Genomic DNA, 14,058 nt, shown 5'->3' on the forward strand with positions numbered 1-14,058 from the left:
GACCAAAATTATCTGTTGATGTACATCTGAATAACATCAAGGATGTGAGCAAAGGCATTTCATCCGAAAGGCTGGCCATGAGTTTAGACGACAGCAATGAAAAAACTGATGATCATTAAGTCAACTGAAATCACCGGGAACTCCAGCTCCGGGAACGAGCAATAGCACTGGACTTACTTGACTTTTGCTGCTTCTGGAAGATGCTGCAACTCAGACTGAATATCTAGGATATCTGGATAATTCTTTTCAAAGATCATAATTAAGTAGTGCAGCAGCGTAATGTTCCTAAAAAAGAAAAAAAAGGGATAAATGAGCAGGAAGATGGTGGTGAGAAGGAAAAGGATGGTGGGAGGATTGTGACAAATCAGTGAAAACTATTTGGGTAGGAAATGTGCTTGAATGAACAAAACAAACATTTTTGTTAGCAGCTCTGTTATTGAATTAAAAAAAAAAGTATCACAGATTGAAATGAATTAGTCCTTTATGAACCATCCTTCCTACAAGCTTAAGCAATATATTGTGCCTTGATTTGTTCTGGAAGCACCAGCATCCTTCCATCCATCTGTGTAGATGGTGTAACAGAAAAGAAAATTGTGTAACACGCTATATTATTTGACCCCAGATACTTCAGAGAATAAAACCTAAAAGCACTGAAGTGACATTGACTCGTAAAGGAGAAGTGAATTGTTCTCAGAGGCAATGTGGAAAAAACGTAAGAGTTAACTAAGAAGATGAAAAGGTTCTTGAAGGTTGAAGAAGCTGCAAAGAAAACTACAGTAATGAAAGAGCTATACTTCTGAGTAGAGGTCAGGCTCACTACTACAAAAGCAATGGCAGCTCAAGTAGGAGTGGATGGAAATGAGATGTGTGAGAGATGCAGGAAAAGGTTTAAGAAAATTTGCAAAGTAAATGATGAATTTTGCATCAGTGAAGTTTGCACGTAGAGAGAACAGCCAGCCATAACAGCTACTTGAGGTGGGTGTTATGTGGTTAACTGACAGGCAAGACAGCAGATGGCCACTGCTTCACACAGACTAGAGCCTGGGAGCTGGGGACTGGTAAGAGAACAGAATATGCACAGGACATTTAATACATGGAAAATCAAGCTAAGCTACATTAAGACAAAAAAAATTTCAACACTAGCTACACAAGTGTTAGCCTTGGAATAAGGAAAGGACATTGTGGTAGTCAAAACAGAACTCTGTTAGTTCAAACTCTGTTAGGTAGGGATGAATTTCCTATGGCTTCTTACTGCCATTATTCATTCTGTCACAGTCTGGAGTCATTTCACCACAACTATGGTCTCAGCAGGTCTCACAAGTCAAGGAAGGTGCAAGTTAGTAAGAACCAGTGTAGGAGATCTCCAAAGAAAACCTTAGTGCTGCTGGAGCCCAAAAGTGGTATTCTCTCCCCAGTCACATCTGGATTAATTTCCAGAACCAGTATGGGGATGTGGGGCAAAACATGGGGTCGCAGTATAAAGACATGCAGCCCATGTCCATAAACAGTAAGCTCCACCTTCCCCAAACCAGCTATTTTCCTTAACTGCTCTAGATACAAGCAGGCTTAGTCTCTCTGAGCTATGCCTTGTGGTTCCATTACTGCTGTAGGTAGAGAGACAGTTTATGACAGTCCTGCATCAGAAACATATGCCATGTTCCACAGGAGACATAAAACTGTGGTCAGAGTTTTTTGTGTTTTCTTTTTTGCAAAACCATGGCCATAAAACTCTGGTATAAAGGGCAAATTCCATAGAAATCCTCCTCCCCCCCCAAACTTATTTCAGTTATTTGTGAAATACTACATTTTGTCATCTTTGCATAGTGTTGCAGAAACACAATCCAACAACAGATGTGCATTACCCGAAGAAACAGCAGAATGTGAGCGCTGTGTTAACAGGTAGTCTTAACTGCTGCAGGATCTTTTAGAGTGAAAAGCACTGCTTAAATGCCAAATATGACATTATTTTAAATGGTCTACAGAGCTAAAAACAAACAAAACCTACTTTCATTACTATGATAAGAGATGCATCATGACAGTAACTAACTCATTTACAGCCTTCTAGCCTACCTGTCTATGCTGGATTTGGTGTCCGCAATTTTGTTGAGGCTAGAGACTTTGAAGCCATAAGCACTTCCCCTTTGGCCCTTGTTCATATAATTCCCAAAGGCCAGAACTACCTCCAGGAGTTGCCTCAAACGCTTGCTTCGGATGAGTTCTTTGGATGCCAGAAGAATGGCTTGCAAAGAGAAAAAAAAGTAACAGGTTATTGCACAGTGGCGATTTTAACATGCTTGGGCCTATAATTTGAAGTACCCCAAAATGCCCATCTGACTATTGCCCAGCAAATGCTGCAACACAGTTTGTGTTTGTACTGTCCTTCCCGCATCCACATGCCCAGAACCAGGACAAGTGGAAGGAAGATGCACTACACGTAGCCTGTAGGATGCTCCTCTGAACCCAGGAGCAAGGCCGTTCTCCTGGACCTCACACTCTAAAAAAACAGCCAGTGAGAACAGGGAAAAGGCTTGAGCTCATCCGAAAATGATGTAGAGTAGAGTACGCACATCTCTTCACTGTGATAACCATGGATGTGGCACAGAAGCCATATGCACCCCGTCCTTGTAAGTGACACGTTCCCAGAATACCACCATCCTGAGGCATCTATTCTCACTGCCCCATGGAGAGGGAAGGTGCAAGGATTTGAGGTTGAGAAAGGAAGGCTGATCTGCACAGAAAGGCTATGAAAGCTTTTGTCAGCTTAGCACAGCCTGGTAGCATACTGTCACATCTGTCAGGTCATCTTTACAGTGTGACAATCATGAAACTGACTTTATTAAGTCAATGGGTGCAAGAAGAGTGTCAGACAGAATTCATTTCTTAGCACAGGACATGCCTTGGGCTCACTGGCTCTACAATCGTAGCCCGCATGTAACAGCACCTCCTTTGGAGACAAGCCTCTCTTGACCTTCCCTGCCCCTCTACCCAACTCTTCGCAAAAGCTTTAACCATACCTTCCACTTTTGGTTTTGCTTCTGCCAGCCTCTCTGGAAACTTCTTCTTAAAGAATAATGCTTGCAGCCGTTGTTGATAGTGGTCAATCCTGCATGAAGGGTAAAGGAAAGCCAACACTGAACTGGAACTGTACTTTGAAGCCCCAGGTCAGTATGCTGCCTACATAATCTAATGGTTGGATGCTGAGTCCCACAAGGCCTATGCATGGGATTACAGACGTGGTTCAAACATCTAACACTACATAATCAACCTTGTTATGAAAATAGAGGACCTCAAGGCATGTTTCGATGACAACTGAAAAGAAGCTGGAAGAATTCCCGTTACTTTCAAAATATGAATCATGGGAGATACCAGCTGCATCTCAATTAGCAGAACAAGACGTTAATCCTGATTGGGGTATAGTAAAGTTGAAACAAGAAAGAAGGATGAGGAGATGGGATAGCTGAATGGAAAAAGGGATCTATATGAAATCCTGATCCCTGGCTACATCTGATAGCTGGATCTGAATTCCTGTTTGTGTGAACAAGTTTAGATGAGGCAGATTTCTGCTTGCCATCAGGGGACTGGTCCTTAAGTGACAGCACGGAGAGTGCTTATCATCAATAAAAAGTTTGTGTAATGAACGGAAACATTTGTAACATTTGTGGGCTTCTGGCAAATGCAGGGTATAATGCTGGCCCACGATCTCTTGCACATTCCCCCTCACTGCCAGATGATCCATTTTCAATAACAATTACAGCTGCTTCCAAGAATCCCTCAGTGCACTTTCCCATAATGTATCAAACAGACCTGCTCATTTCAAAGAGGAAACGATCCGCCCGGGCCATGCGCTCAATTTCATGTTTATGCTCCTCCAACAGGTCAGTATCGCTCTTTTCAGGAACAAACTTCAGCAGCTAGAGTGACAGACACAAACCAAACACCGAGATGAGAGACCCAGGGAAAAGGGGAGAGGCACAAACAAACCCTGGTGGAGAGAGAGAGGGCCCTCAGATTTCTCTGCCACCATGGGGAAGCATTACATTGACTCAGCCGTGTGACCTTAACTTCAAAAAAAGTGCAGCTGTGCCTACAAAACTGACCTTTTTAAACCTTTGCTTGCTGTTCTGTCTTTATCCCTCACTGACCCCATTAGATTAATTTTTAATTCTATGGGGAATTTCCCATTTCTAAATCCAAAAGGCCAAGTGCTGCTGCAACTTACCCAAGGGGAAGTACAGAGGGAACTGTGATTCCCACAGCATTACTTGGAGTTTAGACTGGTGCAAACAAGAGCAGGATGTGTCCCACTCCGTGTGAAGTACCCATCATGCCTATCCTAGCGTACACACAAAGCCTCATCTATCTCTCTCTTGTGTCTGCCCTACTCTGCTGAAACAATAAACAATAACTAAGCGACTGGATGTTTGCGTGACATTGGCTGCTATTCATATGCTGACCTTAAAAGCTCATACTTTGACAGATTTTTGACATATCTGGTGGTAGTTGTGCTTTAGTATGGTTATAAATATTGCCATGCACACAGCCCCAACGCACACCCACAAAAACTGCTCACAAGGCATATCAAGCACTTCACTTTTTACCACTTTAATATTTTATCCCACTTCCCAAAAAACATGATATTCAATGGTGTGGAGCATCAGAAGCTTGTAGTGACTTCTAGAGCCACTGTGAGTCTTCAGATAACATGACAAGTAGGCTATAAGTTTCCAAAAAGGAAAAGCTTTTGCACACAATTAAATACTGTGACTGCACACAAAGGAGGAATCATATTTGTCAGGCAGTTCAGAATTACAATATTTTGCGCACTCCTAAGAAACTTTATCATATGCATCTTTGGTCAAAGCATCATCTTTCACCCTCTATAAATAGGGGAAATTGGGAAATGGGAGTTTAATTGTTTGGGCTTTTTTCCTCACAAGTTACACTGTGAACCAACTGCAGGGGACAGAAGTCCCTGACTCCCTTTCTAACCATTCTAGTTAGAATGCGAGACCCCTCTAGTCCTGGCTCTAACCATTGACCTCCATGGCCTGGTTCATGGCATTTCCCAACGGAAAAGTTGCAGAGAGAAGGGATATTAAGAAAAGGAAAAGAAAAAAGAAAAGAAGAACAACAACAACAACAAAAAAATCCCTGCAGTTAAAGAAGAGATGGGAAAAATTATGGCAAAGTCACAGGTAAGAACAAAGGACACGAAAGGAAACCTCATACCAACTGTAATCGTGCACATTTTGCATGAAGAAGAGAAAACTGTTATAAGATCACGCTGATACAAATACAGTTACATGAGGGAGGAATATCTGACAACATTGGGAAAAATACTTTTCTCATGCTCCCAGGTAGAGCTCCACTGACATGAAGGGCCAAGTTCAGATCTGCAGACATACCAGCAGAGCCAGTACACGTATCCACTTACTTGAGGTGAAAAAAAGGCCGTGAAGGACTAAGAATAAGATAGATCTGACTGTAATCTTTCTCACCTGCTCAAGCATATCTTTCGCTAGGTCTTCTTGTTCGTCCATCTTCAAGATTGCTTGTCTGATTTCTTCATTAGACAGCTTCAGCCTTTCAACAATATCAACATTGTACCATTAGTGCAAAGCTTTAGTGACTCTGACAGAAAGTAGGAAGTCTGAAAAGCTGCGCTAAAGAAGCACAAAAGAACCATGGGAAGTTCTACTATGAAGCTGCTATTCTAAAGTATTCAGCAAGATGAACGAATCAGTTCCAAAGGCAGAGATTTTATCCTCTTCAGCTCATTAAATACACATCAAAAACTAGATGGTGATTAAGAACAATCAGGTCCTCATAGATGGAAGGCGCTTCCAACTTCCTCCATATCAGATACCTCCCTCATCAATTCTTTTGCTATAATAAAACCCCTCAAATCCATGTGAATTGTAAGTGACTGTGAGTCCATGTAACACCCTGGCTTGTGTATTAAAGCATCTCCCAGAGTAACAAGTAATGGGGCTGATTTTTCCCTTACAGATCTGAGAAAAGGGTTTCTTGTAAGAAGACTGGTCATGCTAGGTAAGTTCACTCCATCAGCAGTCACTGCTGAAGAAGGAATTGAGAGCATCTACATATCCATGTTTCATATCCAATATGAAACAAGCTCTGAAAACAAAAGCTTATTATATTATCTGAGGTATTAAAATTACACTTTCCTTCCCATCTACTCCTGTCCATCTGTGTGCAATGAGGAGGGGTCAGCATTTACAACAAAACACAGAATCAATTAAAAAACCCTCAAGATCTCCACTTGAAATCCAGGGCAGACCAGAAGGAGTCAAAATTTGTGATTATTGTGAGGCTATTGATAGATTACATGAAATGAACGTGGTGATTCTCAGTGCAGATTTCAACAAAGAAATGCACAAGTGACAAATTCCACCCCACTGCCCCCAACCCATGACACCCCCCATCAGTCATTTCAGGAGAGTAGGGGAGGACCAAATGAATCACAAAGGAAAGGCTATCCCCAAGAAAAATCTCAATTTTGGGACTGAAACAGGAAAGTGTGAAAAGAAATATTTGAGGAGTGAAGTCTGTAGTCTCCATGGACCTTCTACAATCAATATAATTAATTAACAGCAGAAAGAGAAAATGCAAATATAAATGAGAGACAGGATGATGCATGAGGGAGAATGTTTTTGTCTTCAGTGCTAAGAAATTCCATGTTGGAATTTCACATTGCTATTGCCATTTGGATGGAATCATATTTTTGGAACTAGGTAAAAGCATAAGAAAGAGTTTTATTTTTACAGACAGGAAATATTACTAAATCTAAGAAACTTAAAACATTTTAATATTGCCCAATATAACCAACAGCTGGAAACTAAAATATGAATCAGCAGACATTCAAAAGCTTTTAAATATTACACCTCTGAACTAATTGCTCTCACTCTGTTCCTAGCTGGTCATTGTGTCTGCTCTTGACAAGGAGGGCAAACTGATACTAACCAAGTAAGATAAAGCTACTGAATTTCCAGAAAAGTTACATAATTGGGCCACTCTTGGATGAGATATAAGGATTAGAAGTTTTACAATGAAAAGGCTGGAAACTTTTTATTTTAGGTCATCAGTTTGACTCTGTATCAAAACAAGAAACCTCAGTACATGGGGTTCTGCATAAAGCTCTAGAGTCTCGATCAGAAAACGGAAGGGTTTCTTTTGGCGTTTAATAACCAGGAATTATAAAGTGCGCAGTTGTGCGACCCTGAACCAATCAAACCCTGTGACTACACGAGGGCTGAGAAGCATAACGGTGGGTGTGGGCCTGGCTCCTAGCAGACACATATACACATGCACAGACAATTCGGTGCGGGCAAGTTTTTAAAGTGCCGCATTTTGTTGGCTATTTTTACTTTAGGGAGCACGTTTACGTTTTCCAGAATCTGCAAGTCCACAGATGAGCTCTGCCTTGTGACGCAGGCACACAGTCTGTCAAAGGGGATGCAACAAGCCAACCCATGAATACCAGGGTGGGGGTTTTTTTGTTGCTACTTTCACTGAAGTTAAGAAGAATGAGGGCGAGTTTCACATTTTTTCCATACAAGTAACTCGAGCAGTTACTACACTGACCACTCCATTACACAGTGCAAGTACCTCTGTGTGTGTTTGAGGATGCAGTAAAGAAGACCATACAGACAGATTTGAGATACGTCAACACAACAGACGGTGTAGTGCAGATTATTGATGATTTTGCTGTTCTGTCCAGGAGCCTGAGGACTTCAGACTCCAAGCTCCTCTGTTTGCTGCCATTCATCAGCACTAAATACACTTGAAAACATCTTCTGTTCAAAAATAATTGAGAGCCCCAAGGACAGACAGTTAAACAAACACTTTGATTTCTTGGACGACTCTGTCCCCTGCCATCAGCAGAAAAACATCTGGCTCGAATGGTTTAGCCCACAGTAGAGAGAAGCAGAAAGCTTGCCAGCCTCCTGCTGAGAAGCCGTTTAACTTAGTCACTTACAGGCCTGTAACGGGGTCACAGCGCCTGCAGGTGTGCATCCTAGATTATTACCAATCCAATTACAAGTACAGAAGGATTTACACCAAAAGAATCTTACTCTTCCAAAGTGGGCTTGTTCCTCTTCTGTGGCAGGACGCGTTTCAAGAGCTGTAAGCATCAACAGCACAAAACAAGGATCTACCCACTTGAAAACCGGCTGAATAACTGGCCAAAGAATTGTTAATCAAGTGATTCTTGTGTTTTCAAAACTCATGCCCAGCCACGCAGTAGATCATAAAGATGGCCAGTGGTAATGTGAAACAGATGTGCTGCTTTTAAACAGAAACAGGTGAACTGATTAAAGAGGAACCTAAAGCAGATGCGTAAAATCTTTCCATTTAGAGCTGAATAGAGGCATCCCTCAGAGTCTAAAACTCATATGGGACAGACAGCAAATTAAAGTGGAATTACAGCCCAAAAATTTACACTACAGAAATTACATTTCAGTATCTATTGCAAAGTCTGCAATGACTTTCTTACAAGCTCTGCAGATGCAGGCACTCTTCCTCCAGCTGCTGGAGACAACTCAATTCAGAATAGCACACAATTCAAGTTGTATTCTCTCTCCCTTACACTCCACCAAATCATGGATCCTGGCATCAGAACTCAGGAAGTAAATGCGACCAGAAGAAAACAGAATGCCCTCTTCCTCAGCTGCAGCACATTCATTCATAGCACAGATAGTGACTGGTTGTTCAACAGCAGCCCAACACTGGTCAGATGAGGAAGGAAAAGCATCTTTACTGAGAATACTCCCTCCTTCTTCCCTCACCCATACATCTGGTGGCAGCATATGGAAGTCCAACTGCTTGAGTCATCTTCAAGCAATGTTAAAGCTCAACAAGTACCAAATAACTTCTGATATGGTACTTAGCCTGCCTCCCTCTATCCCCTCTGGCTTCATAAATAATCTCTATTGACTCTGCAGAGTAATTCATCACTAATCTCCCCAGGACACCTCGGCTGATTTAACACCAGCTTCACTTGCAGACATCAAGTGGTTTATTGTTTCGTCCTCCTGGAGAAAGCCAGCAGCCTGACTCTGAACATGCCTGGGAGACATGTTGCCGTTTTACATCAGCTTCCCTTACAGACATCCAGTGCTTGCTCATTTTTCCTTCTTAAATATACCCATTGATTTAACTCACAGTAACCTCCCCCCTTCATTCCTCCCTCCCATGGATCAAAGCAGAATACTTGTCGCCCATTAACCATCTCCCCCCCAGAAGAAAAAGTGAGTTACTTCACGGGCTTAAACCTTCCTTAGCTTTTGAGAAAGAAGCATGCTGGCCTACTAGCAGAGAACCCCGAGTTTCATTGCAGCTACGTTAAGCTCCCATACCACAGGGATCACAATCCCACTCTTCCTTTTATCTTGGAGAAGGGGACTGATTATCATGGATCAAGGCCATTTTCTACTTCAAACTGAACTGAACCACAGCACTTCCTAAAGATGCCAGCAGTAGTAGCTGTGACAGTGAGAGGTACTGACTGATACTTAGGTGCATCCTAAGGTCAGTTTGTATAGCTCACCCAAATCTTAGCTGTTACTGACTGACAACTTCTCCATCTCCACAACTCATTTCACACAGGCTACTACTCAATTCACTCACAAACTTTGTGACTGGGACATAAGACTTCTCTAACTGCTGAGCTTTCCTAAGGCTCTGTACACTGCCAAGCTACAGGCTGTTAAATATCTGTGCTTTGGGAATACTCATTGTCACTACCCCATGAAGGCAGGAAAAGAAGATGTTTCCCTGCTCTCAGAAGAAGCATTCAGGAGTTAGGCTGGTCAAACTGCAGGTTCACACAGAAGACAAAAGGATGCAGCCACTCTTCTCACATCCCCTTATCTCAGCTGTCAACTCATCTCATCAGTGAAGAAGACAGCACCTTAACCTTTTGGGGACAACAGTTGGGACATTTTACCAGGTACATCTTACACCATTATATCAATGTATTGGGAAAAAATCCACCAGTGACTTTTCAGCACTTCACTGTGAAAGTATTCTGCCAAGTGCATAAAGAATTAGGCTTTTCTTTTCTTCCTTCCACAAAAGTGCATGAGTGGACAAACTACTTTGCATCCAAATATCCTCAGTTTCCTACCACAAAGGATCTGGAGATGGCTGTCTTTCTAAGCCAAGCAGAGCAAAGCAGGGCCAAACTTGGTAATTCCCAAATTACAGTGACATATTGATGACGCAGTGGTTCATCTTTTATCACAACCCTACCTACTGGTTCCTAGTTGTGATCTAAGACAGGATGGCACTGACCGTTTAACGCTCAGTTTAACCTTGGGGTTTATCATCCTCAGAATAGCAGTTAAAGCCATTTATTGTGGACCTTAACTTAAAAACAGTAAAGGTCTCCACGAACCCAGGAGACACTGTTTATTGCCTAGTATTTTTCAAGACAGCACACTGAGGAACTGAACTTCTGAGTCCGATGAGCTGTTTCTGTATCAAGATATTATCTGTACCCCAAAATATCATATTGCTTGGAATTTACCTTGAAATAACGGTGAACGCTCTACTGTCACATGGCAGAAAGGCACATGGGAACTGAGGGCACAGCAGAGCAGTACACGGAGACTGACACTGGCTGAATAGCTTGTCCTCTTAATGTCTGAACTGAAAGGATTTAGAAGCACTGAGGAGGCACAGCTATGTGAGAAAAATACTTGGTCTCTCTAGTATTCTGGTTGGAAATTCTGCACAAGTCCCCTTTCTTCTCCCTTATTGATAGACATTTGATTCGACAATCGCGAAATCCACAAACATTTCGTGAAGCTGCCTGCTAGTATCTAGCTACTGTCATAGTCACATTTAAGACTATTTCTGTGTAGTTGGATTCTGCCTTCTGCTACTACTGGTTTTATGGCATTTTGCTAGCACTCACACTGTTTGAACCTCTTGAGAGGTTTACTGCTGGCCAGCTGAGCCACAAGAATAACAAACATATCTCAGTAGAACACTGACATAATTATTTCGCTGGAATTCATGCAAAATATCTTGCACAAAAAAGTTCCACAAGTATATGTTCAGCCTTCTTCTGAGCAATGGGTCTCATAGAACTAGACCTCTCCAGGGCATTTCACAGAGAAAGACCGTAAGAGATACATATCTTAGGCATGTTCTACAAGGACCATTTAACGTTCTACATTAAATTAAAGAACATCTAAAGATATGGTACAACAAAAAACACTAGAGCAGCAAAAATACCTGTTGCTAAAGTAATGGAGGCAGAGAGAAGCCATACTCATGAGAGAGGTCAGAGAAATTTCCAGCTGCTGAGTGAAAGCAGAGAAACACAGGGATCTGGGGTGACTCTTCCAGACCACACAAGCCTGACAGTAAATCTCCAGCCTGGTGGAAACTGAAGACATCAGGAAATTCATGAGGGATAGCAGATTTCCAGTGTGACAGAAATAACTGTATGTTGAAAACACCATTAAGAAAGCCAGATTTGAAGCTGGTGGGTGCCTGGACTCACCACAGACAGACAGGTCCTGGTTGAATTATGGCCTACTGGAAATACTGTGAGATAAACTGATCTTGTGCCTATTCAAACCTTTACAGTTGGCCTATGGGACAGAGCTTTGTTTTGGATCCATCAGATTCCATTAAACAAGGACAACTACATCCTTCCACTTCAGGAAAACTGAAAGATGCTGCTATCAAGTAGTGGAAATAGAGCTTTTTTATTAAAATAGAGATGAGAACGGGGAAGAAGGCTTACGAATCTGTTAACTGTCTGCAAAAATCAGCTGGCAATTCAATTGTCATCTCTTTTCAGTCTACCATGCTCCAGTCTCTTTGCAAAAGAAAGCAAGAGACATCTATTTCTCACTCTAGCTAGGTTTTGGCTTGTTGGACCATATGAAATATGAGCTCTGCCTGACCCCTTTTAACACAGTGTTAGTAAAACAAAAACATTTGAGTAGTGGAGGGAAAGAAAACCCAACCCATGCAGCTATTTTACTTTAAAGGACACGACAGTTTAGTGTAAACAAAGGGGGAATAAACTACAGGGATATATGCACAGTAAGAATCAATTGGAAACAGCTGTTGGCAGATACTGTAGCAACCTGAAAGCTGGGGCTGAAGCTCAGGGTTGCACAAACCCTCTTTGTTTGTCACCAGTTTTAAATCCCCTCTCATTGCACGTGTGTGCACCCCCCACACACACACATGTGTAAGGTGCGCTGCAGGAGCAGCACGGGCATGGCAGCAGTCAGGGATGATTTAGCTAGGAGTGTCTCTCCATCAGGGTTTAACCTAAATGAGGAAGAAATGGGGAAACGAACAAAAACTGCAAAGGGGTCGTAAACCTCTCAATTATTGTCTGCAGCCAATCCTCACAATTGCTGTCTTTAAGAATAGAACCATATAAGCACAAAGAGCAGAAAAAGGCATGAATGTGGAGGTGCCATGTTAGTTCCCAAAGATTTTTGCTTTTCTAGTTGCCTTTAAAAGGGAAGTTTCTGGAGGAATAGCAATTTTGGGCCAAGCTGTAAGATATAGAGTGTAACACTGTTACAAACATTAAATGATCTAAGCCAGTGATAGCCCTGATGACTGGTGTTTCCCATGGCGTAGCACAGCAAAGTCAACAGGGCACAAAGCAAACTTCAGGCTTCTTAGGGACAGCGAGTTCAATCTCCAAATCTCTGTCACTCATGTCAGGCCTGCTAACAGTAAGATCAGGGTATTTCCTAGTGGAGAAGTTGACAGTCACAAAACAAAGCTTTTCACCTCTGTTTTGAGTCCAGACTAGCTTGGGGTGAACTGGCTTCATGGCACACCTGAAGCGAACACACGCTGCGTACCCTGAAGTGCAAGGTTCATGCTTCAATGCCACTTTGCTGGAGGCAGCAGATGGGAAGACAAACCAAGAGACTGTCCTTTCTCTCTCACCATTTAGAGAGGATTTCTCTCAGGTAAGAATGGACCAGACTTGCATGGCGGAAGAGGTGAATGGTGAAAAACTCGTACTGCTGCCATCCACACTGCTTTTTCTTTGGAGATAGAAGATTTTTGGAAATAAATATCAAGTGTCATACCAAGTCATGGACCACCTTCCTGGATCCTCCTCAGCCCAGCCACCTGCACACACTAAGTTACCACTTCTAGGAAATGTTCCACGTGCTTACATGAGTTAATCTGAACCCCAGACACACTTTAGCAGGTCTGTCAAACAGCATGAAAATCCTGTTGCCCCTGTGCCTCCCCATTCCTCTGCCCCAGCCTGCAGTCAGCTGCCAACACCAGCAAAGGCATGCGTTGGCAACTGCTGCAGAGAGAGAAATGTAAGCCTTCCCTCATTGCTGGTTTGGATGGTGGGGGTCCTGCTGACATGGAGGCTAATGCCACATAAGTAGCATAATGAGAGTCTCCGTGGGTTTCACTAAGCAATGGAAAGAACTCACTCCAGTCCTGGTGGTCTGGCCGCAACTTTGCTTTTAACTGTTAGTTTGCTAGAGCGGACAAGCAATCACATCCACATGAACCCACATTTTCTACTGATCAATGAAACAGTTTTATTGCTTGGTACTGCCACAGCTTTCCTAGGATCTGTCTCTAGTCCTGCTATCCCTCCGCTGGTGGAAAGGCAACTTTCTCAGGTGGATCAGTGTCTGCACAAATTTGATGTTTAGTGACAGACACCCAGCCCAGCACTCATGTTGGTAGAAAGGCATGAAAAGCATATAAAGGGACCTGATGTCACAGCATTTGAAGGCATTAAAGTCATTGCAGGAGCATGTAAAGGCAACTCTTCGTTTCCAAAGCCTGATTTACAAATACAAGACCTAATTCTTGAATATCTCTTTTTACGTTAATCACTCTTTTCACCAAGCATGAAATATAACAAAGATGAACACCGCTCTCAGCTCTGCTGTATTCCAGGGAGAGGCTCAGAGTGACATTTAGAAAAAAAAACACACACAGAACAGAGACAAATGACACACACAGAACATGGGCAACACATCGTTAGAGTGAAGTGCAAGCACTGCC

At 42.5% G+C, this 14,058-nt stretch overlaps 1 protein-coding gene across 5 annotated transcripts in view; it reads right to left on the reverse strand.

The window, feature by feature from the left end:
* The window catches only part of DAAM2 (dishevelled associated activator of morphogenesis 2), a 217,256-nt gene that overhangs the window by 24,859 nt on the left and 178,339 nt on the right, over positions 1–14,058 (reverse strand). For all 5 annotated transcript variants that reach the window (XR_008465346.1, XM_054194894.1, XM_054194895.1 and 2 more), the window contains 5 exons: positions 5,499–5,583; positions 3,805–3,911; positions 3,015–3,103; positions 2,071–2,239; positions 178–285 (listed from right to left, as the gene is read on the reverse strand). Coding sequence is in view for 4 of the 5 variants with exons in the window: in XM_054194894.1 (XP_054050869.1) it covers positions 178–285; positions 2,071–2,239; positions 3,015–3,103; positions 3,805–3,911; positions 5,499–5,583 (558 nt within the window). In the remaining variant the exon portion in view is untranslated. The remainder of the gene's footprint in view (positions 1–177; positions 286–2,070; positions 2,240–3,014; positions 3,104–3,804; positions 3,912–5,498; positions 5,584–14,058) is intronic.

This window comes from Rissa tridactyla, chromosome 3 (assembly GCF_028500815.1).
Source record: "Rissa tridactyla isolate bRisTri1 chromosome 3, bRisTri1.patW.cur.20221130, whole genome shotgun sequence".
In the NCBI taxonomy this organism is placed as follows: domain Eukaryota; kingdom Metazoa; phylum Chordata; class Aves; order Charadriiformes; family Laridae; genus Rissa; species Rissa tridactyla.